The sequence below is a fragment of the Ictalurus furcatus genome, chromosome 16, assembly GCF_023375685.1.
Source record: "Ictalurus furcatus strain D&B chromosome 16, Billie_1.0, whole genome shotgun sequence".
In the NCBI taxonomy this organism is placed as follows: Eukaryota; Metazoa; Chordata; class Actinopteri; order Siluriformes; family Ictaluridae; genus Ictalurus; species Ictalurus furcatus.
The window spans coordinates 2,898,180-2,922,379 of NC_071270.1; the positions used below are offsets into that span (position 1 = coordinate 2,898,180).

Genomic DNA, 24,200 nt, shown 5'->3' on the forward strand with positions numbered 1-24,200 from the left:
TCTAAGCCTAACGCTTTGTGGTTTCTCGGTAACATGACAACCCATGGGCTGTCAACCAATTTGTGAAAATCTTTGATTGTGGTGCGCACTGTGTGTACTGCGTATCAGGACAGGAATTCTCCCTTTCCTTCATACCTTCACATTTTGTCTGTACAATTAAAGAAGTACAACAAAGTAGCACCAGTGTCACACAACCTGAGGGACACTCAGGACTCAGTCATGTTTAAGTCTGTCTTTTTCAGTTAGGAGTATATACACAACATTTGGCAACTGGTTTCAGTTTTACACTGTGTCGTAAAAATAAAAACGGCAACTTCAGATGATAACTCAATGCCTTTTTTTCCTTCGTGTATCTCAAAAAGCCCGGGTTGAATAAAAGATGAGCCGTAATCGGCTGCAACCCTAGGCCTGACACACTGAATAACATCACACACGCAGTGGTGCGTTAGCCAAGTTCCCATCATAAAATGGTTGTTTTAGGGGCAAGAGACAGGACTGTGTGTGTGCATGTATGTTAAGAAAGGTTCCCATGTGTATTTGTGTGTGCGAGAGAGTGTGTCTACTGCCAAATATACTCTCTGCTATTTTGGTAATGGTAGCAAACTTGATATGAATTCTAGCATCAGGGCCACAGTTATAGTCTGGTATTTCAAAGTGGCGTATTCTGATTTGGCTCTCTGAAATACAACGAGGAAATACTAACTATTCTGACTCCACTGGAGGCTCCATCTGATCCCCTCCCACTTCCTGTGTGTCTCAGTACCAGCCATGATCACGTCATATCCCAACAACACGCTGGCCACCAAGGGTGAGAAGATCGAGATGAGCTGCAAGGCCCACGGTGAGAAGCCCATCATGGTGCGCTGGGAGAAAGAGGTGGAGAAGGAGAAGCAGTCGCACATCATCAGCCCGGTCATGTGGAGGCACACGGTGACAGTCAAGAAGGTCGGCGAGGAGGTCATCTCTACTCTGGAGGTATCGCAGTTAGTCCTTCATGTGCGTCCTACATCTTCCTGTAACCTGCTAAATGTCAGTGGGATATGTAATGCAATGCTGCTGACTAGTGGCTGTAACTGGTATTACAGGAATATAAAGTAATACATCGCTAATGATGGAGAAATGGAGATCAATGAGGTTTTGTTGTATTTGTAAGGAATAAAGAGAGAGCCTGGGTCAATCTATGTGGCATTTTTTTTACTAAGTAGTGAACACAGTGGAACTATATAGAAAAATCTACTGTATATACTCGATATCTGTCCATCAGATCTACCCAACCTTGAGGGAGGACTCTGGGTTCTTTTCCTGCCATGCGATCAACTCTTATGGTGAAGACAGAGGCATCATTCAGCTTACAGTCCAAGGTACAGACCTGAGAATTTCCTTGATCACATATGAATGTGTTCAAATGAAGGCATTCAACTAAAATGTATTTGCTTCTTTGTTTTTTTTTTTCTTCTCCCACTGGTGCTATATGGCTAATGTGGTTAATAAGTGATGGAATTCTATCTAATCTTCACTGTCGGTAGGGACGGCTGTAGCTCAGGTGGTAGAGCGGGTTGTCCAGTAGTCATAGGGTTGGTGGTTCGATTCCCAGCCCACATATCTCCACATGCCGGAGTGTCCTTGGGCAAGGCACTGAACCCCAAGTTGCTCCAGATGGCAAGCTAGCAATTTGCATGGCAGCCCTGCAGCCAGTGGTGTGTGTGTGTGAATGAGAACCAGTGTAAGGTGCTTTGTAGAACTGCTAAGGTTAAAAAAAAATAAAAAGCACTATATAAGTGCATTTAACATATCTGCCTCAAACCACATTGAGGTCTTCAGTGCCTTGTGGATGTGGTTTAGGTTGCAGTGGGAGTACTAACTTTACCATGCAGCTGTACAATTATTGGTGGCCAACTTGTAAAATCAGAATCACTTTTTTTTTTTGCATTAGCATTTCATTAGCATAGCAAAAAAAAAAAAAAAAAAAGTCTCCACTTCCCAAAGTTTTAAAGCAGAAATATAGACGATATGATAAGTATGTTCTACTTGTGTACCCTGATAATGTATACTATCTGAAAATTTGAGCATGGATTCAAAGCTACATTATTCTCAGGATAACGTAGTGGGGAAACAAAATAAGCAGACAAAGACGCCAGCCATGTGTTAGCTGATTGATTACATTTGTGGTTAGAGGAAAATAACTGAAGCATTATTTTGAGAGATGATTAAAAAGTTAACATTTGAGTTTAAAATATGGTGTTATGAGAATTTGAAATATGTGGGTGAACAGGATGTTGAGCTAGATCTACCTCAGTTTCATTCTCAGAGGCTCTTTATTATCCATGTGTCCTCAGAGCCACCAGAGCCTCCTAAAGTGGAGATTCGGGAGGTGAAGGAGAGGACCATCGCTCTCCGCTGGACTATGGGATTTGACGGGAACAGCCCCATCACTGGCTATGATATTGAGTGCAAGAATAAAACAGGTACAATAGATATATAGATAAGCCAATCAATTATAAGCAGCCATGTTGGGTCTCACCAAAATATTCTATACAAAATCACTGAAATATTTTATTTACAGTTACTTGGGAAAGAGCTCGCAGAACCAGAGACGTCTCCCCAACGCTGAATCTGGCCACCATCATCGAGCTCCACCCTTCATCTACCTACAATATCCGCATGTTTGCCAAGAATCACATCGGGGACAGTGAGCCCAGCAACGAGCTCACAGTCACCACAGATGAAGCAGGTAAAACCAAAATCAGGAAATCTGTTCTTGAAGTGCAGCAAGCAATGATTAGTGACTTCCTAAAGTCTACATGAACTACAGGTATGTGTGGGACTGAATTTTAAATCCCACTCCCACCTGCTCCTTAATGAATTCTGACCAATCTCACTTGCCCCTGAAGGAATTCTGACCAATCTCACATGTTCCTAAAGGAATTGTGATCAAACTCACTGGCTCCTGAAGGAATTCTAACCAATTCCGGCCATCCCAGACAGAATTCTTACCAATCCTGCTCACTCTAGAAGGAATTCTGACAAGTCCCCCCTTTAAGATGGACTTTGAACCAATCCTGCCCACTCCAGAAGGAATTCTGACCAATCCCGCTCACTTTAGTAGGAATACTGACAGGTCGCACCATTAAAGGACTTCTAACCAATCCTGCGCACTCCAAATGGAATTCTAACCAATCCTGCCCAATCATTACATAGTTCTGGCCAATCTTGCCCACTCCAGAACCAATCCTTCTCACTCCAGAAGGAATTCTGACAAATCCTGTTCATACAAGGAATTCTGACCAATCTCACCTGCTCAAGAAAGAATTCTGACCAGTCTTGCCTGCTCCAGAAGGAATTATGATCAATCAAGCTCACTTCAGAAGGAATTCTGACCAATTGCATCCATTCTAGACGGAGTTCTAACCAATTTCACCCACTCCAGAAAGAATTCTGACCAAACCGAATTCTGACCAATCCCACCTGACCAGTTACCCAGTTCCAGTTATTTTTTTTCTTTCACAAAACAGACTTTGCAGGCTCTTTTTAGCCTGGTATCTGATTTTACTTCTTGTTCTCTGAGAATTAGAATCTCTGGGAATTCTCTGGGAACTCCTCATTCATTTATTGCTAAACTGGAGAAAAATAGTGGCACCAAATTTGACTATTTCAGAACGATTGGCGCACATTATTTGGATTAAAATATGTTTGTTACTCTTCAATACTTTGATACTCACAAATTGTGTTTATATGCTTGTAGATCCTGAAGGTCCACCCCAAGATGTGACTCTCGAAGCGATGTCTTCTCAGAGCATCAAGGTCACATGGAAGGTACATAACTGTTTCCACCCGATATCTTCCTCAGGTTCACGGACGCAGATTAATTATGCATCATTCTTTCCCATCAGGCTCCTCAGAAACACCTCCAAAACGGCATGATCAGAGGCTACCAGGTGTGCCACAGGGAGCACTCGGTGAACGGAAGCCACCAGTTCATCTGCCTGAGCGTGGAGAGCACGAGCGAAACGGAGACGCTCACACTGAACAACCTGAAGAAGTTCACGCAGTATGAGGTGGTGGTACAGGCGAGCAACAGCGCTGGACCGGGACCTGCATCCAGCGAAGTGCGAGCTACCACCATGGAGGACGGTAGGACACGCTGAGATTTCTGTTTACATTTACGCATAGTGGCTTACACACACTGTAGTAAAATTGTAAAGCAGGGATACACGGGCTGAAAGATTGCCACCAGTTTCCACCATGTCTCACTGAATCTCCTTATATGCTGTTGGTGTTGGCAGTATTGAGGCAGTGTGGATGTGCTGCCATCTTGTGGACATGATTAGTAATTACTTTGCCTCAAATTTGGACTTTGAAATTTCAGTATGTGCAACATTTTAGCAGGTTTCCTCTTATCCAGTAAAAATGTACTTGTTCTATACTTTTATTCTTCATGGGATGGTTACCGGTCTCAGAGGTTTTATTAAACAAACGCTACATTTCCACTCCTGCTGAGAGTACTGTGTAAATCAATTTGGTGCTGGATGATATAACAACAAATATCATATCATGGTACTTTACCAGATCTTTCTACTTTCTACTCGTGTATCATTAAATTGAGTACAAAATTTTTTACCATCATAACTGCTTCCAATCAGATTGTAATTGTTTTAAGAAATTGTAAAGATCTCAAAATAGAATACTGTGACATAATTAATCACAATGTCTATATTATTAGTTCTGCCTTATGTGCAATTTCCTGATTCTGTCCTCCCCATTCCGTTCAGTTCCCAGCAGAGCTCCAGAGAAGGTCACTGCCACGGCTACGTCTCCTGAGACCATCTCTCTGTCGTGGACAACACCCGCTCGGGAAGCTCTGAACGGCGTGCTGCAGGGCTTTCGCATCATCTACTGGGCCAATCTACCTGATGGAGGTACAGAACAGGCGCTGATGTGCCTGCAGGTCACTGTTCGTTCACAGGGTTGTGGTTTGGAAATGTTCCTGGGTAATATTAACACATTAGTCAATGTTAACAAAAGCATAAACGTCAACATTAATAATTCATAATATATATAACAAAGTAAGTTACCGTGTGTATTTATAGACGCTTGTTTAAATGTTAAGGAAATGCACGTGCGTGAATTCCACAAAATATGAACAAAAACTTTATTACAGCATGTTACTGAACTCTGCTATTCAGGTGCAAGTATTAAAACTTGTTTTCAGCCTCAATTCTCAGGCTATTAAAGTGTTCATTTGGGTAGGAGGAGCATACACTCTCTCCCCTGTCAATCACAGTGTACACTAGCCAATCGTGGGCATCTGTGAGCTCATGAATGTGAAAGAGGGCAGAAAGCGCTTTCATGTTAGCAGTTAAGAGAACCTTAATGTAAAGCGTTACCTGCTCCTGAAAGCAGGGACCTACAACTGCAATCAAAGTTATTCGACCCCCATTGAAAATCAGGTTTATTGTCAAAATGTACAGACAAAAAAGCTGTTTGCAATGAACAAATCAAACAAAAGCAATTGAAATAGTTCAACACAAGTGGTTTCCCCAAATGCACATGAAAATGCAACTTATAATGACTTCTCCAGTCTCAAAATTGCAGTGCGAAGTGAGAAAAAACCAACATGGAAGACAGCGACAGCAGAAAAATATGTCTTGTAATGCTGCTTACTAGCGAGAATAGCTTGCTAACTAGCAGAACTAGCCAAACAGTCTCTCTCTCTCTCTCTCTCTCTCTCTCTCTCTCTCCAACATACGGTTTCCCTTTTATAAACGGGTTATTGGTAATAAACAAATAAATAATCATTTTTTAAAAAAACATTCGGCCAGCCAAAGAAACCCTGAGGATCAGAGAAACTGAGGAACTAGCCTTCAGTGTAGATTAAACGTTATACCAGAATTTATATTCAAAATGACACAGCATACGTATAATATTAATACAAATGAATCTTTGTTAATGTTCTATAGTGCTTTATTTCGTGCCGTTCCTGAAATAGACATTTAATATTTCAGCATTTTCTGAAATTCAGACATTTCACCAGTTTCACCACGAGGGGGCAGAAGCTTCCCTTCACTCCTCCTTTACAAGCAGCAACAGAGGCAGGGTCTGTTAATTATTAATCCACGCTACATTACAACGCATTCATTAATATTCAGTCTCTTTACAAGTCCTGATAAAGTCTGTATGGATCAATGGATTGATAATTGACACATTATTCATTTTTTCTTCACCCCACTGCAACTTCTTTGCTTTCTACAACTGTTCGCATATTTCTATCCACCTCTTAAAATACTACATCATAGCCTCAGATAGGTCTTCAAATGCAGAGCAGAAAACAATTCCAGCATTACAGAAATATCCCTTAATCCACCGCCTTCCCCCAACCAATTTGTTTTTAGATTGCTTCATTATAAGACTGGAGGCTTTTACACACACAGAGAGTGAATGATAGGAAAGGAAAGACTGTGGCTTGCTGCAGGAAGAGACCAAATTAGAGCTTGGAAAGGGAGTGTGATGGATGGATGTCAATTATTTAAAGGCTTCATGCCTCATGTCCAGAATAAGACAGAAGGAAAGAAAGTGCTGGATGTGAACTGGATTCTATCATACAGTCCTTCATGTGTTTTTAAACAATGCTAACAAGAAAATCTTATCAGGCAGATGAACTGAATTTTACCACAGAAGCGCAGTGGATGTCAGTGGACGAGATGATTATTTTTGTTGGTTTTTGATTAGTTTTTTTTTTCCGAGCAATGGTAATAAAACCGCAAAGCACCATTATTTTTACCGTCCAGTCACGTTATAGCCACGCCCACTTGGTTTCTACTGGCTCACAATAATGAGGGTTGTGTCGAAATTCCAAGATGAAGCCAGCGTGAAGTTCTTTGAAGTAATACCTACTACCAGGTCTTCGCATCTTCCACGTCTTTTCATCTCCAGCCTTTTCCGCTGAGCAAATTTCATCCATGTTCGGTCTAAATGGTAAATGTTGGCACCTCTGCAAGTGCTACCCCTTAAAATGTATGCCTATCTAGGCAGTCCTCCATGATTAGGAAGTAAAATGTTATTTAAGTGCCCATGATAAACAATATTGTACGTGCTGACTGTGTGTATTCTTTATCACAATATATTGTATAGCTAATTATCAGCATGTGTTGGTGACTTGTATGTATTGTGCTTTATCTGGTATCATTTCAATCCTTCAGAACTGGGTGAGATCAGAAACATCACCACCCTGCTGCCTCCTCTTGAGCTGGACGGTTTGGAGAAATTTACCAATTACAGCATTCAGGTGCTGGCGTTCACCCGGGCTGGAGATGGCGTACGATCCGAGCAGATCTACATCCGCACCAAAGAGGATGGTGAGCCGGAATTTCTTTGTGATTCAAACCAACACCGGTTCTGATATTGGACTGCACTTATACTTAATAGTACTCAATACTTATACTTAATACTTAATTGTATCCAATACAACAATAATATTATAACTGATAATCCTGTTCAAATCAAAATGGCCCATGTTAAATTATTAAACAAACATTTTTACAAATGTAAAAAAAAAAAATCAAAAAAAAAAAATCTGGTGTTTGTAAACCAGAAACCCACTGAGGGCTTTAGATGCTATAACATTCCTGAAATTCTCTCCATCTCTTGTATCCCATTATAAACAGACAGAATAAGTATAAGAAACCTGCTAAGAAAACAACAGAAGGTAGCAACAAACAGTGCTTGGACTTCTAAGTCTAGCTGCAAGCAGCGATCTTTGGGGTCCAAGCACCGAGAAACCTTTGCAGTATCTGCTCATTTTAGATACAAATGTCTGTATATTTTTGAAAAACACATTTACTAGCAAAGTGGTTAAGCATATTGTCCTTTAAAGCCACTATTGCATCACTTATGAATAAAGCAATAATTATTTGAATAAAAAACTGACAAAATAAATGTCTTCGTTTGAGCTTTTTTTTCCATTCACAATTGTACCAATGTTGGTAAGATTTACTTTTCTTTTTTTTTCTTTATAGTAACTCATCGTCGATTCTCTTTTCCCCTCTAGTTCCAGGTCCACCAGGCGGCGTGAAGGCGGCAGCAGCATCCAACTCGGTGGTGTATGTTTCCTGGCTCCCGCCACTCAAACTAAATGGCGTGATCAGGAAATACACAGTGTTCTGCTCCAGCTCGTACCCCACGGTATGACCTAAGAAGTTGCCACTCCCCTTACATGCACATACATTCATGTGTCCTTATCCAACATCATCTCCAGCTAGTCGTCCCATTATTTTTGCATACAGTGGGGCAAAATATTGAGCGTCCAGTTTCAACAATTTAGTACACTACATTTTAAATGACTGTCTTATAACTGCTTTAGCGTAAGCTCGTATCGGGCCACATCACACCGTTGATTACTTTCCTATAAGAGCATGCCCCATCATGCATTCTTCCTTACGTTTCGGTGACGTGACTAACCAGTGTTTGTTTTAGTATGTTGCAAGAATCGCCACCTGTAGCGATATAAGCACACACATTGTCGAGTCCTACCTTCATTTAAGAGGGAATGGATTATATAGGATGTATTTCATTAACTAAATCTTTCCAGACTCAAAGCTTTCTGACTGGCAGCTGCAGGTATGTTAAGGTATTAAACCTCACTTACGTTCCTCACTTCGGAAGGTGGTGAGCGAGTTCGATGCTGCTCCGGACGAATTCCTCCACAAGGTCCAGAATCTGAGTCGGAACAGGAAGTACAGCATCTGGGTGATGGCAGTGACGGCGGCCGGGCGCGGGAACAGCAGCGAGGTCATCACGGTCGAACCGCTCGCTAAAGGTGGTACAGTGAGGAATTTTGATTTACAATCCCTAAATGTTATGCAAATACTGCTCAACCTGAGAACATCATCCCGACAGTGAAGCATGGTGGTGGTAGTAGAATCACGTTGACGTTAACCCTTGGCCTATTAATTGTAAATAGTTTCAATATTGTGGACTTTTTTGTGCAGATTCAGGATATATAATCCCAATGCAAAATGCAGCTGTCACTAATGCTGTTTTATAGCTGCATTCAGAAAATCCTGCTTCCTCGAGCCCGCTTCCATGTAGTGAGTGAGCCGGTGTGTTTGTGTAATGCAGCTCCTGCCAGGATCCTCACCTTTAGTGGCACAGTGACAACGCCCTGGATGAGAGATATCGTCCTGCCCTGCAGGGCTGTGGGAGATCCGCCACCTACAGTCAAATGGATGAAGGAAAGGTAAACAGATAATCGTAACAAAACCCTCGACAGCTTATACGCATGACCAAAAGGTTCTGTTTGTTAAAACATGTCCTCTTCTGCTCAGCCAAATGTCCAAGTATATATACTAGGATATGTCATACCTATGTGTCTTGTCAGTGGGAGCCCAGGCCCGGCCATCATCGATGGAAGGCGCAGCATCCACGGAAATGGCAGCTTTGTCATAAAGACCGTGAAAGCTGAGGATTCTGGGTACTACACGTGTGTCACCAGCAATAACTGGGGTACTGATGAAATAACGCTGAACCTGCAGGTGCAAGGTAAGCTGGATAAAATTCCGAGTAGAGAAAAATAACCCGTCCAGTATTATCGGTTTCTCATGAATGCACGCGTTCAGTCCCTCCAGATCAGCCTCGTCTCACGGTGACCAAAACGACGACCACGTCCATCACGCTGTCCTGGATACCAGGGGACAACGGTGGGAGTTCCATCAGAGGTGTGTGCATGAATAAAACTGTTGCGAATTAAGAAATCAACATCTCCCCCTTGTGGCCAAACCTGGTATAACATCTTATTCACATGGATTCATGTTTACTTGAATTTCTCAACCAGGTCAATACTGATTTGTCTCCACTTTAAATAATGTATTCGTAATAATAATAAGACTCAAGAGAGGATAAGACGTTATAACCTTTTCATGCTGATGAAGTGATTAATCAACATCATGTGAGACGATACAACCCTACTATATTTGTTTTCTTTCATGTCCGTTCATTTGGACTAGCGCTGGCTTTACGTAGCTGTTGTTCCTCCTGTCTCCATGTCTTCAGGTTACATTCTGCAGTACTCAGAGGACAACAGCGAACAGTGGGGCAACTTTCCCATCAGCCCGAGTGAGCGCTCGTACCGTCTGGAGACTCTGAAGTGTGGCACCTGGTACAAGTTCACTCTTACAGCCCAGAACGCCGTGGGCCCGGGCCGCATCAGTGAGATCATAGAAGCAAAGACTCATGGGAAAGGTATGTCATATACACATAGATATATATACACTATCATATACACGCTTTGGATCAAGCTAATATACAGAAACGTTTAATACATTTAGTTTAAATCTTTTTCTCCAGAACCTCAGTTCTCCAAAGAACAAGAGCTGTTTACAAGCATTAATGCTACCTGTGTGCGACTCAACCTGATTGGCTGGAATGACGGCGGCTGTCCAATTACGTCCTTCACTCTGGAGTATAGACCTCTGGATAGTCCGGTGTGGACCAAAGCCCAGCGTACGTCACTGACAAAGAGCTACACGCTGATGGACCTACAGGAGGCCACGTGGTACGAGCTGCAGATGAAGGTGTACAACAGTGCCGGGCTGGCCGAGAAACGGGTCAAGTTCTCCACGCTCAACTACGACGGTAGTAAGTAGTGTTTATAACGAGCAGGGTATCAACGGTACAGCTGGAGGACTTGAATATGAGTAAACTAAAATTTTCGATTGAAAAATTATTTGTTAGAAATAGAAATAAAAACATGAATTGGATTCAAAATCAACTGCACAGACCTGTGTTGTGCATTGCAGTAAAATTCCATTCAAAAGACGTAAAAAAAAAAAAAAAAAAAAATCACCACTTTTAGACGTTTAGAAAACTACGCACATGTTATTATGCATTATATGCATACAAATGGTCTGGAATAGAATTGTGAATGATATCGTTATGTAACGTGACGTTATGATATGTTTTGAGATACTGGATTTTGGATTTCCATGAGCCATAATCATCAAGATTAAACCAAAAAAAAAAAAGGCTTGAAATATTTCACTTTATGTGTAATCAATCTAGAATATATGAAAGTTCCACTTTTTGAATTAAATTACGGAATAAATGAATTCAAATTTTTTAGATGCACCTGTATATTAGCGGCTGAAATGAAAATGGCTTGGCCGGTCTTTACTGGGTCCTCCTGCACTGCACGTCATGTGTTCGGACGTTTTTATGACTCCCCTTTGGACGGTCCCCTGAGCTCTGTAGTAGCGAGAATGAATTTCTCAGCGGTGTGTGTGAGGGCTGAACGTCTGACCGATCCTCTCACCAGGGAGCGCTGTGTAATTACGAAGCCGGGTTTCCTCTCAGAGGTCCAGCCCTCGGTCTTGCTTCATATTTAACCCTTGGGGGGAAAAAAAAGTTTGAGTGTTCCTGTGCTCACACGAGAAAGATGAGCTCATCTCTTTTAAGTGCAGCATCGGTCAACTGGGCATTATTGCAGATTTCTACCAAAGGTCAAATGATGACTGCAGTGGCTCTGCGGCTGTTAGCTAAAGCTAGGCAACGCTCGCCAGATGAACGGCTGATTTAGCTGTAATTTGAATAAACTATTAATAAACTTAGAGGACCTTCTTTTAATCTCACAGATGTTTTCTTGCCTAACCTTCCAGGCACCATTCCACCGCTAGTGAAGACCGCAGTAAAAAACCCAGTGAAGAAGAGTAACAATGAAGGTGTGAAGATGATGGTGACCATCTCGTGCATCCTGGTGGGCATGGTCCTGCTCTTCGTCCTGCTCATGGTGCTCAGGAGGAGGAGGAGGGAGCAGAGGCTGAAGAGGCTCAGAGGTAAGAAGTAGTAATAAACTGCTTTTCCATGATTACAGTATGTTTTGTAGCGCTGACCTTGTGTGCGGCATTTTAAAAATGTAAATCGTTTAAATAAGTAGTTGCTTTTCGTTTGCTTTGTAGACGCAAAAAGCTTGGCAGAGATGCTCATGAGGTAAGAACACAAATTCATTCCACAGCACTGTTGAATTTTCGATTCTGTTTGGTTAGGAACAGCTGTCGTACAGTAAGCGCTCGGTTTCTCGGGCTCGTTACGCCGTCCGTTTTCTCCGTGTTCTGAGTAACGGACGTAGCCGTTTGAACCGACTACCTGTCGCACTTTCCTAGAAGCATGTACACGACTCCAAAAATAATACTGTCGCCTCGAATGTACAAGTGTTCGTAATCCCACTAGCTAAACCATGCTTTGAATGTTGTGAGGAGAACCGTTGTTCATTTTATGACGCGTGCATGCTCAGTACAAGAAGTTCCTAGTTCATAGAAAAGGTCTGGAATAACAGCTAAATATAGCGGCCCGTCCAGGATTTGGCAGGATTTGCAAAATCGAGCAAACTCTGCAATAGTCGGAAGAGCTTGCGATTTTTCAAAATGACTTCTGTTTCAAAATCTGCTCTGTTTGCTCCCAGCAAAAATACACGGCCTTCAGACACCCTGAACAAGCAGCAGCAGACGTTACGCATGCACATCGACATCCCTAGAGCTCAGCTCCTCATCGAGGAGAGAGACACAATGGAGACCGTGGGTGAGTTTGCTGCTCCTCAGCTCATTAGCGCCTCCACTACTGTAATCTTACAAACACCGAAATCTCTAACGGTTCCGGTTTTTTCAGATGACAGATCGACCGTGCTCCTCACTGAGAACGATTTCGGAGAAACTGCCAAGCAGAAAACGACCACAGCGACACACACAGTCCATTACCAGTCACTGACTCAGGCCACGGGGCCGCTGGTGGACGTCTCAGACGTTCGGCCCGGGACGAGCAAAAGCAGCTTGTCGAGTAAGAATTTTTTTTTCCATTTATCTTTATACACTGGGGTGTGTGTGTGTGTGGGCTACACTATGACTGAACGGAACTATTTGTACGTCATCAGATCCCACATCGCGGCGAGCGGCTAAACCAGGCCCTGCCGCACGAAGCCGCTACGCTAGCCAGTGGACGTTGAACCGTCCTCACCCGCAGGTCTCCACACACACGCTCAGCACGGACTGGAGGCTGGGAACACCGAGAGTGCCTGGTTCTGTGGACAAAGAGAGCGACAGCTACAGCGTCAGTCCATCTCAAGACACAGGTTCTTCATCTTCATCTTTCTGCAGTTCTGATTAACGCTGGTTTAAAAATGAATGACCCGTTTTACATTTTTGATAGCAGTGAAACAACACTGAAACCAGATTTTCTTCAACAAGTCCGTACTGAAGTGATTATGAAATTCCTTTTTTCTCTCAGAAGGCCATAGCATCCATACTCAGCTTGCTAACATCCTCTCTAATGCTATCTAAAGATACAATACTCGCTAAAAGCTCATTCATTTATTCATTCATCTTCAGTGAGAGCTTCATATTGGGCAGGGTTGCGGTGAATTCGGAGCACCGGGAACTCTAGACAGGAGTAAGGAATACATCCTTGATGGCATCACACTCCATCGCAGGGAGAGCTAAAAGATAGCCGGTGTTGATCAAAACAGCCGATATGAAGCCAATTTGAAACTCTGATACGTTTAAAAAAAAGTGTGACTAATTTATGTTATTAAGTTACAAATTGCTCAACTAAATGTACCCTAGTTCTGTGAAAGAATTGTTTTTTTTTGTTAGCCAACAGCTAACCTTTTACCTTGAATGCTAACTCACTAGATAATATGTGCTAACAATGGTGTTTCTCATGCTAACACTAGCTTGCTATATAACATGTTATCCATAAATGTTTCCGACGTTCAGTGCTAATACTATCCAGCTATCTAACACTGATGAGTTAGCACATTAGAGTTTTTTTTTTTTTTTAAGTCACATTCATAATTTTAAATGCTAACACTAGCTTGCTCTCTAAGATGAGCTAACCTGACAGGATTTTTAAGTCATAGTTATAAATGTTCATAACTATCAATACTTACACTAGCTCAATAACTCTATAACACTGACACAAAATCCTTTGTTGAACATGAGCTAACTTAAGCCATATTCAAAGCTAACACTAGCTAGTTAGCTATGATGAGCTAACCTGACAGGATTTCTGAAAGAATTTGAAGTTATATTTAATAGGTCAATAATCATCAATATTATCACTAGCTAACATTATAACTGAGAGGATTTTGAAGTAATAAATGTTTTCAGTGCTCTGTGATAATACTAGAAAGGTATCCCTCACTGACATGGACATCTATTATGAGGTCCAGGATGATTAAATATCTATAAATGTTCAGTGCTAATACTAGTCAGCTAATATTAACTAATATTGGCATGTTAGCTCACTTTACAGGTAGTTTTTTTTTTTTTTTAAATACATATTTATAAATGTTCGATGCTAACAATGGCTAAAATGATTTAAACTGAGGATATCTGAGAGAACTTCACTTCTAATCCTATCCAGCTAGCTAATATGAGCTAAGCTAACAGGATATCTGAGAGGAATTTCAAGTCTAATTGATAAACGGTTATAATCATCAATGCTAACATGAGCTGACCTTTTAAGAGGATTAAGAGTTGACATCTTAGAGGATTTTAAGTGATATCCATTAATGGTTGCAATGGTTGTTTGCTAATACTGTGTTAGCCAGCTGTCTCACACAGACAAGCCTTATTCATAAATGGTCACGCTAACACTAGCTATCTATCTAAAAGGATTTAAATTGACAGGAAATCTGAGAGGATGTTCTAGTCCTAATCATAAATAGCTAACATGAGCACCAATATTAAGTGAATAAATAAATGTTCACAATCTTTGCTGGTAACACTAGCCACCTAGCTAATAAAATATCCCACCCTGAAAGGAAGCTGGAGTCATTCACATGTTCTGTGGTGTGTGCAGATCGAGCCCGGAGCAGCATGGTGTCCACAGAGAGCGCCTCGTCCACCTACGAGGAGCTGGCACGGGCCTACGAGCATGCCAAGATGGAGGAGCAGCTCCGACATGCCAAGTTCACCATCACAGAGTGCTTCATTTCAGACACGTCCTCCGAGCAGATGACGGCAGGAACCAACGACTATACGGACAGCCTGACGTCCAGCACGCCATCTGAGTCGGGCATATGCAGGTTCACGGCCTCGCCTCCCAAACCTCAGGACGCATGCAGGGTCATGAATATGGCTGTGCCCAAAGCCCACAGGCCAGGTGAGTTAATCAAACATCAGCACCTAAATAATGAAAACAATGTGATCTCTGTGACTTTGACCGGGCGTGGTTGTTGGTGTCAGATGGGCTGGTTTGAGTATCTCAGAATCTGCTAATGTCGTGGGATTTTCACACATAACAGGCTCTAGAGTTTACACAGCATGGTCCAAAAAAAAACCCCAAAAGAAACACATCCAGTGAGCGACAGTTCTGTGGGCGGAAACACCTTACTGATGGGAGAGAGGTCAGAGGTGAATGGCCAGACCGGTTTGAGCTGACAAGAAGGAAACGGCAATGCAAATAACGACGCTTTACAACCGTAATGAGCAGAAAAGCATTTCAGAGAACACACAACATGCCAAACCTTGAGGTGGATGGGCTACAACAGCAGAAGACCACATCGGGTTCCACTCCTGTCAGCCAAGAGCAGGAATCTGCGGCTCTTGGGCACAAATTCACCCAAATTGGACAGCTGAAGATTGGGAAAACATCACTTTGATTGTAAAGAGTGGTTTATTTGATTTATAGTAGACTTCCTGTCAGCTAGAACCAGTTTGGCCATTATCCTCTGACCTCTGTCATCTACAAGGTGTTTCTGTCTGGTGATCTGCGGTCCACTGGATGTTTCTTGTTTTTCACCCCATTCTCTGTAAAGTCTAGAGACTGTCCCCATTCTGATGACTGATGTGAACATTAACTGAACCTCTTGATCTGTATCTTCATGATTTTACACATTGCTGCCATAAGATTGTCTGATAAGATAACGTACAAATCAGCAGGGGTTACAGATGTTTTTCTGTTAAAGTGGTGGTGATTTTACATTCTTATGAAATAATTTTTATTCTTTTACCACGATGGCAGCTCAACAGTTACACAGACTAGCATCTGCTTTTTGTCGTCCTGCAGGGGGTGAGCTGGTGCACCTGCCGCCATACTTGCGTATGGACTTCCTGCTGAACCGGGCCGCGTCGGGCCTGGAGCCACAGAAGAGCCGGTCACTGAAGCGGCCGAGCCTGGTGCCGGTGCCAGTGGAAGTTCCGGCGGCCCGGGAGGCACAGCAGTGGCAGCCAGGCTCCGGCGCCTCCACACTGCCGCAGAGAGAAGCCGGCTCGGACTTGGCTCAGGCTGCCAAGCTCAGCACGTCGCAGGAGTCCCTCTTAGACTCTCGGGGACACTTAAAACAGAGCAGCAATCCCTACGCCAAGTCCTACACACTGGTATAACCCAGAGGACATGGACTGGACACTCACACACATACACACACACACACACACACACACACATACAAAAACACACAGCAAAAAAACTCATCACACAGTTGTACATAGAGGCCTTTCCTCACGGGAGGGCCACTGCCGATTCCTTACTTTCTTTTATGCTTTTTTAAACACATGGATTCACTTTTTCAAAAAAAAAAGAAAAAAGAAACACACTCCAGATGGGAGATTGCCAACTTGATTTATTTGGATAATTATTATTATTATTATTATTATTATAATTATTATTATTATTATTATTATTATTATTAGTTAGCATTTAGTGTGCACTATGATGACTGGGAGCCCATTTTTTTTCTACCGAACATTATTTGTGTAATTAAATTAATATCAAAACATGGAATGAATTCTCGAGAGAGTGCGAGCGCGCGAGTGTGTGATCACCACTGTTCCAAAGTTGTCACTGTTTTCAGATTTTTAACGTTTAAAAGTTCACATTTTCTTATGGGTGCATGGGGAGCGACCGGTAAAAATGATGACGACGACGACGACGATGAAGATAAAGATAAATCTGAAATAGAGAACAGCCGGAAGTTGATCCGGCATTTACGATCTTTTTTTTTTTTTTCACTATAAAATGATCAAATGTAAAGATTTAGTATTCTTATTACTATAAATTAATATATAAATGATATATATTAAATGAGAAAAAAAAAATCACCTTTATTTGTGGGTATTACAGGGAAAAGTTTGGATTTTGATCGATTAATAAAAGTCCTTTAGTCATGTTTTTTGCACATATATGGTTTTAGGAAAGTTTTGAGTCTCGGTTGCTGAATATTTGTGTCCCACTTTCTGATGGTGCAATATGGGTTATAAAGAATAACAGAAATGCTTTCTACTGTACTGTAATGAAACCTACGTTGAGTATGAGTTTAAGGGGCGGACGAGCTGATACTGTTTATTCAGGTGTAAATTACCACCGGGTGTTTACAAGGTAAATATTCACCACATGTCCGGGGGGACGTCCCGCCTCCCGATGCACTAGGCTATGTCTGCTTATTAAGACCCCCTCTCTTTCACCACCCCTGTATAGTGCACAAGGTTGTGTCTGCAGGGCACGCACTATCTTGTATTCGCTAGATTTATTTTTGCTGCATTGCAGTGATGCTCCTCTACAGGGAAAAGAAATACTGAGACAATCTGAAGAGATTCCCCTTAAAGAACGAGAATGTGAGTCTATGGAAATCTATGAAGAGGTGTGGCTCTGTGCGACGTGGTGTGGCTCTGCATCAGACTCGCATCTCTGTCTCGCAGAGCACCAGGGATGACTGAGATGCCGGTATATTTGCTTAGATTAGTCAATCCCCCCCCCCCCCCCCACCCCAGCCCCACCCCACCCCCACACACAAACACTTCTTGGTTTTGCTCATTATACAGATGGTTTTGTTTGATTGTTTTGTTTTGGACAGGGTGTTCACAGCTGTGTCACTCCAATAAAGATTTCCCATGCACTTCCAATCGATTAATAAAAGGCTGTTCCCCAATGAGATCTCTCCGTCTGTTATGGATAATGAGTTTTGCAAATGCTGAAAGAAAGAAAGAAAAAAAAAACCCCACATTTTAAAAATTTGTTCAATGTGGGGAAAAAAGAGAGCACATTTGTAGTTTGTTCTGATAAACTACTTTCCCGTTTACCCTCATGCTGCTTTTTGACTGCTGGACGTCCGGATACGAGAGTCGGATTTCCTCCCTAGTGGCCAAAGTCTGCATAAGCAACTACGTAAAGTGACTGAACAGCGACACCAGTTACCTTTTAATGTTTAAATAGGTTTGTACAATTTTGATATTCTAATATGCTAAAATGTGCAATTTAGCATTTTTTAAAAATCACGATAAATTTTTTTTATCGTACAGAAGACAGGAAAACAAGCATTTCCAGGGGAGTAGTGGCGTAACAATATTTCCAGCTTTGCAGTCGGGAACTGCTTGGTGGCAGCGGCAATCGCAAAAACTCGACTCAATTCAATCTTTCCGAACTAACAGGATTTTCATGAACACCACGTTTCTTGTGTAAACACTCTTGTGAATGATTTCCGAATAAATTAATTTGTAACCAGCTTGAGTAATGAGGCCCATTGACTAACTGTAAATAAGTACTTTACAAATAAAGAAGAAGTACTGTATATATGTCATAGATGGCTGCTCTGACCTACATGAAACTCATGAAACAGTGCTGAAGAACTGGATGTGTTCTTAGGAAGATCTTTACAAAACAAAGTGAGCCAGTAAGATTTTATGGCTCACTTAGTCTAAACTGATCACGTCCCATCATAAATGACCTTCGGTTGACATGGATTTTGCTAGTAGCACTTGACTAGTGTGATATAACCACACAAACTACACAGTTAGCTAAAAAAATTATGCAAATTTGACTTCCTTCAAAATGCATTCATAATGGGGTTCAGCTGGACTAGACGCAACCAGGACTGATTACTGCAAACCCTGTTCAATCACATCTACACTTAACTAGAACTTGTACAACAGCATGAAGTTTGTTAAAAGGTCTTACCCAGTAAGACATTATGCCGAAGTTGAAAGAAATTCCAGAAACGTTGAGGAAGAAGCTGACTGAAAGACATCAGTCTGGGAAGGGTTACAAAGCTATTTCAAAGGCTCTGGGACTCCAAAGAACCACAGCGAGTGCCGTCATCTCCAAATGGAAGAACTCGGCACAGTAGTGAAACTTCCCAGAAGTGGCCGACCTTCCAAAATTCCTCCAAGAGCACAACAATGATTCATCCAGGAAGTCACAAAAGAGCCAAGGACAACATCACAACATCAACGGACCTACAGGCCTCTCTTGCATCAATAAAGGTCACTGTTCATGACTCCGCTATCAGAAAGACAATGGGCCAAATGGCATCCAGGGAAGAGTGGCAAGGTGAAAATCACTGCTAACCCAGAAGAACATTAAGGCTCGTCTGAATTTTGCCAAAACACACCTTGATGATCCTCAAACCTTTTGGGAGAATGTTCTGTGGATTGATGAGTTGAAAGTGGAACAGTTTGGAAGACAGGGGTCCCGTTAGATCTGGCATAAACCAAACACTGAATTCCACAAAAAGATCATCATACCTACGGTCAAGCGTGGTGGTGGTAGTGTGATGGTGTGGGGATGCTTTGCTGCTTCAGAGCCTGGGCAACTTGCAGTAATTGAGGGAAACATGAATTCTGCTCTCTACCAGAAAATCCTAAAGGAGAATGTTCGGTCTTCAGTCCGTAAGTTGAAACTCAAGCACAACTGGATTATGCAGCAAGACAGTGATCCAAAGCATAGGAGTAAGTTTACCCCTGAATGGCTCAAAAAAAGCAAAATTAAAGTTTTGTAGTGGCCTAGTCAAAGTCCTGACCCAATTGAGATGCTGTGGGAAGACCTTAAACAAGCAGTTCATGCTTGAAAACCCGCCAGTGTGGCTGAACTAAAGCAGTTCTGCAAAGGAGAGTGGGCCAAAATTCCACCACAGCTCTGTGAAAGACTGATCTCCAGTTAACAGAAGCGTTTGCTTGCGGTTATTGCTTCTAAAGGTGGCACAACCAGAGTTTAAGTTTAAGCGGGCAGTTAGTTTTTCCACATTGGTGATAAGTGTCGGAAGTGTTTTTGCTTCAATAAAATAAATAAATAAATAAAAACTATAGATCGACCGATAATCGGTTTTACTGATATTTTCCCCGATATTTAAGCATTTTTCCATAATCGGATATCGGTTTTGTAATATCGGATCCGCCGATAAATGGGCGGTTTTGAGAATTTCACGTAGGACCGCTGTTGCAGCACTGTATCCGAGGAGAGACGAGTTAACAACGGTGTGCACAGTTAAAGTATACTTGCTTCACTTTAATTAATAAACTTTATGTAACATAACAGCCGTTAACGCACAAATGTGATGTGTTACATAAATGCTCGATATGTAGTTTAAGCAGCTTAGCTCTAAGAAATAGAGACTCACGGAATCATGTAATCTGTTTACCTCATCAAAGCTTTTTTTAATTTTATTTTATTTTATTTAAAAAGACACTTTTGCACACTCTCAGACCGCCTCTATTTAATGGTGTATAAATAAGAGGCTTCTGTTTTGTATGCAAGGAGGAAGTGAAATTGACAAAATTGTTATAAATAAAATGGTTTGTTCAGTTCAGTGGTGTTGTTATCATTGTGTCAAAAACAGAAGTAAATCCATAAATAAATATCGGTTCTGCGTATCGGTTATCGGGCACACAAACAAGCAAATGATTGGTATTGGTATCGGTATCGGTTATAAAAAACCAATATCGGTCGATCTCTAATACAAACCGTATTGTCTGTTTATTCGGGTTGCCTTTGTTTTATGTTGCATTTTGTTCGAAGTTACTATTTAGTATGAGAGATACACACACAAAAAAAAAAGAAGAAATCAGGATAGGGGCAAATACTTTTTCACAGCACTGTATGCTATGTTTCTCAGTGGGGTTAAAAACAAAGCACATCACCGTCCCTCACTCTTATTCGTGTTTGCGACATTGCTTCACCTCATTTACATAAAAGGAAACTATTATTTTTCCAAACGTCTCTCTGGAAGTCTGGATCTGCCAGCAGAAATCATACCAGGATCACGCTGTGAATTCTTTTTTTCATTTATTCTCTCCTAAATTGAGTCTTCCCATTACAAAAGTGCTGAATCTGCAGATCTGTCAGACTGGAGTGTGTGTGATGGGGTCAGCTGAGGCAGATGCGAACAAACCACGAGCGGGAGAATGTAAAGGTCATCAGCGTTAGTGAAAAGTGCAGCTCGTATCCTTAGAGGCTGTAGCTTTCTTTCTTTCTTTCCTTCTCCCACACGTGTGCTGAATCTCAGACACCACACAGCGAGTCCACTGAGAGCAAAGAGCAGCCCTCGCCTAAATCGGCCTATTGATTTAGCAGCTTTCAGCAGGCGAGTCCTCCAGCAGCCGCCTTTCGCCATCAAACCTGCTTTTGTGCTCCTAAATCACGCACGTCAGCATAATGAGGAAATGTATAACTCTGTGTGACAACTGCATCTCCATCGTCCTCCTCGGAAGAGCGCGGCAAATTAAGCAGGTCGGCGGAGATTTACACACTGTCATTCCTCTCTGCTATTAACCACCGCTGTAAATAATGGCTGATGTGCCACATCGGGGACTTCGGATGTTCCGGGAAGTGCCAAGCTGTCAGGACTGAGACAGTGATTGCACCAGGGGAATTTTATGCCTGCTTACATTTCTTTTAATCATGCCGTGTTTAAACAAACAACAACAACAACAAAAAAAAAAAACGTTGCACTTGAGTGAGTCGCTTGAGTGTTTCTGTATAGCAATGTTTCTGAATAGAAGATTTTTATATTATATGGGGTCAGTGCTAGCTCAGTGGTTGGGACGTTGGACTACTGCTCGGAAGGTCGTGAGTACAAATCCCAGCACTGCCAGCACAAACCAGTTTCTGTTCTGACTTAAATAACAGCAGTTACATTCCCTCACTAGCCTCTGTTTCTTTTCTATCTCTTGAAGTAAATAAGATATAACGTGCAATTTGTCATGTTACCAAAAAACCAGAAAGCATAAGAAGAAAACTTTACTGACTGTTATGAAGTGCTGACACTGGAGACTCCTTCCGCGAATGTTAACTAAATCTCTCCTTACAGAAAACTTCCTATCAATGAATATAGATTTCTCTTTGTTAAACAAGAACATGTTTTTAACTATTTCGGCCTAACTTAAATTATGTAGATCATGTACGTGTCTGTGAATAATAATGAGTCTTTATTGATCACATATGTACAATGAAATTCTTTTCTTCGCATACCCCAGCAGGTTAGGAAGCTGGGGTCAGAGTGCAGGGTCAGCCATGATACAGCATCCCTGGAGCAGAGAGGGTTAACAGCCTTGCTCAAGGGCCCAACAGCGGCAGCTTTCAGTGCTGGGGCTTGAACCCCCAACCTTCTGATCAGTAACCCAAAGACTTAACCGCCAAACCACCACTGCCCCATGAACTGAATGTGGTCTTCTGAGCCAACAGAAATGAAAAAACAAGCATTTAATGTGAGCTTCTCCAGAGTATGAAGAGAGCAGGACTCCTCTGCTTTACTCTCATGAATCATTAATATCGATCCTAACCTGCTCTGGGCTTTTTTTCTTTTTTTTTCCTTGTGTGTGGGTGTTATTTTTTTTCTATTTTCCTTATCTATCTATCTATCTATCTATCTATCTATCTATCTATCTATCTATCTATCTATCTGTCTATCTATCTGTCTATCTATCTGTCTATCTATCTGTCTGTCTGTCTGTCTATTTATTCATGTATTTATTTATTTAGCTTGGTGTAATGGCCAGGCCTGGAGCTGGCTTGCCTGCTAGGCCAACTTTGGCCACCAGAGGGTTATATGAGCAGTCTGCCAGCTAATGACTCTCAATCAGGCTCACCTGTTCCTGGCTCTATTTAAACGAAGCTTGCCACTCATTTGTTGCTTAGTCTTGAGTTCATTTTGTGAGGGAGAGATTAAGAGAGTAATGGTAAATGTTAGTGCGATATGCTAGTCTTTCCTCTGTGCCATGTTGGCTTAACCTTGTCAGCCTACATGATGACAATCTTTAGCAACCTGTAATCTAATATATTTATCATGTGTTATTCACATGAAGTACAGTTTTGTTGTTTCCCCACATAATAACTAAGCTCAGTACCGAAACAAGTATTATTTCAACCTGTCAACTAAAATATTAACAGCTTTCTTCTTTTATTAAGCCATGATTTATTAAAGGGTTGCAAGTGGTCATAGTCCAAAAGAGCAAGATTTTTTTTTTTTTTTTTTTTTTTTAGGTATTTTGAAGTGGCTTTCCATTAACTGTACCGCATATGATTGTATTTCTATGATCAGTTTCTTTGGCAATTTCTACAAAAGGCATGCCTACTTGTTAAACTTCCTATGAACATTTTTTCCCCCCACAAAAGCTTTCTACAAATAGTTTATAGTAAAATTGTATGAATATTTTCTACAGAGTATGCAGTTTCTGAAAACGTTCTCTGAATAGCTTCTATAAAATGTAAAGTTTGCACAAAAACCTTTTTCTTATAGGTGTTCTTTTTTTTCTTTTCTTATTATTTATTTATTTATTTTTTACACAAAAACTTTAGGAACATTTTCTACACACTTTCCATTACTCATTTCTACTATATAGAAATTTAGTTTCTACTATTTATGGAAATTAATATTTTAATAGTTTCTACTATTATGAAAGTACAAACTGTTTTGATAGAAAAAAAAATGTCTACAAATACTTTCGATAAAATGTTTCTATTAATAGTTTCTACGAAACTAAGCACTCTGCTATGAGTTGTGACGACAAACTACTGAAACTTTGCAAGCAAAATGTTGAAAGTGGAACATGAAGAATAAACCGAATGTCTGAAAGTTGATTCGTGAATATGAAATATTTTTCAAGTGGAAAATGAGTGCGCCCCAAGTGGACCAGTGGTGTCATTACACTCCCAAACTGTTCTGTGTGTTTGTTACAGATTTGTTGAAGAAAAGACTTCAGGACGGTTCCTTGTGTAATTTTCATCACCTCTGAACCTAAAAATAAAACCCTGCACCTTTTGCACCACAAGTGGTTCATGCGTAATATTTTTCCAATCTCCCAATCACCTAAAATAAATTACTTTGCCATTGTAAACATGACTCGCTGACCCTTGAATAAAAAGTTCCACCTCAGATCTTTTCAGAGCCTCTACCAGATCAGATACAATCTAGCATTATAAAATGTCAGCGTTACATGGTATATTGTTAT

At 41.3% G+C, this 24,200-nt stretch overlaps 2 protein-coding genes across 2 annotated transcripts; both read left to right on the forward strand.

Annotated features, from left to right (window-relative positions):
• Nucleotides 1-368: 368 nt before the first annotated feature.
• On the forward strand, nucleotides 369-9,399 carry LOC128620285 (cell adhesion molecule DSCAM-like). Its single transcript, XM_053645149.1, has 11 exons — nucleotides 369-975; nucleotides 1,265-1,361; nucleotides 2,337-2,465; nucleotides 2,564-2,731; nucleotides 3,743-3,813; nucleotides 3,891-4,131; nucleotides 4,770-4,916; nucleotides 7,197-7,352; nucleotides 8,045-8,178; nucleotides 8,659-9,232; nucleotides 9,374-9,399. The coding sequence occupies exons 1-10, from the start codon at nucleotides 769-771 to the stop codon at nucleotides 8,893-8,895; spliced, it is 1,587 nt and encodes a 528-aa protein (XP_053501124.1). The 5' UTR covers nucleotides 369-768; the 3' UTR covers nucleotides 8,896-9,232; nucleotides 9,374-9,399.
• On the forward strand, nucleotides 9,012-17,698 carry LOC128620640 (cell adhesion molecule DSCAM-like). The gene is made up of 12 exons (XM_053645853.1): nucleotides 9,012-9,232; nucleotides 9,374-9,534; nucleotides 9,621-9,710; nucleotides 10,045-10,233; nucleotides 10,339-10,629; nucleotides 11,646-11,822; nucleotides 11,946-11,976; nucleotides 12,449-12,564; nucleotides 12,652-12,819; nucleotides 12,914-13,111; nucleotides 14,842-15,144; nucleotides 16,051-17,698. The coding sequence occupies exons 1-12, from the start codon at nucleotides 9,012-9,014 to the stop codon at nucleotides 16,365-16,367; spliced, it is 2,262 nt and encodes a 753-aa protein (XP_053501828.1). The 3' UTR covers nucleotides 16,368-17,698.
• Nucleotides 17,699-24,200: the final 6,502 nt, after the last annotated feature.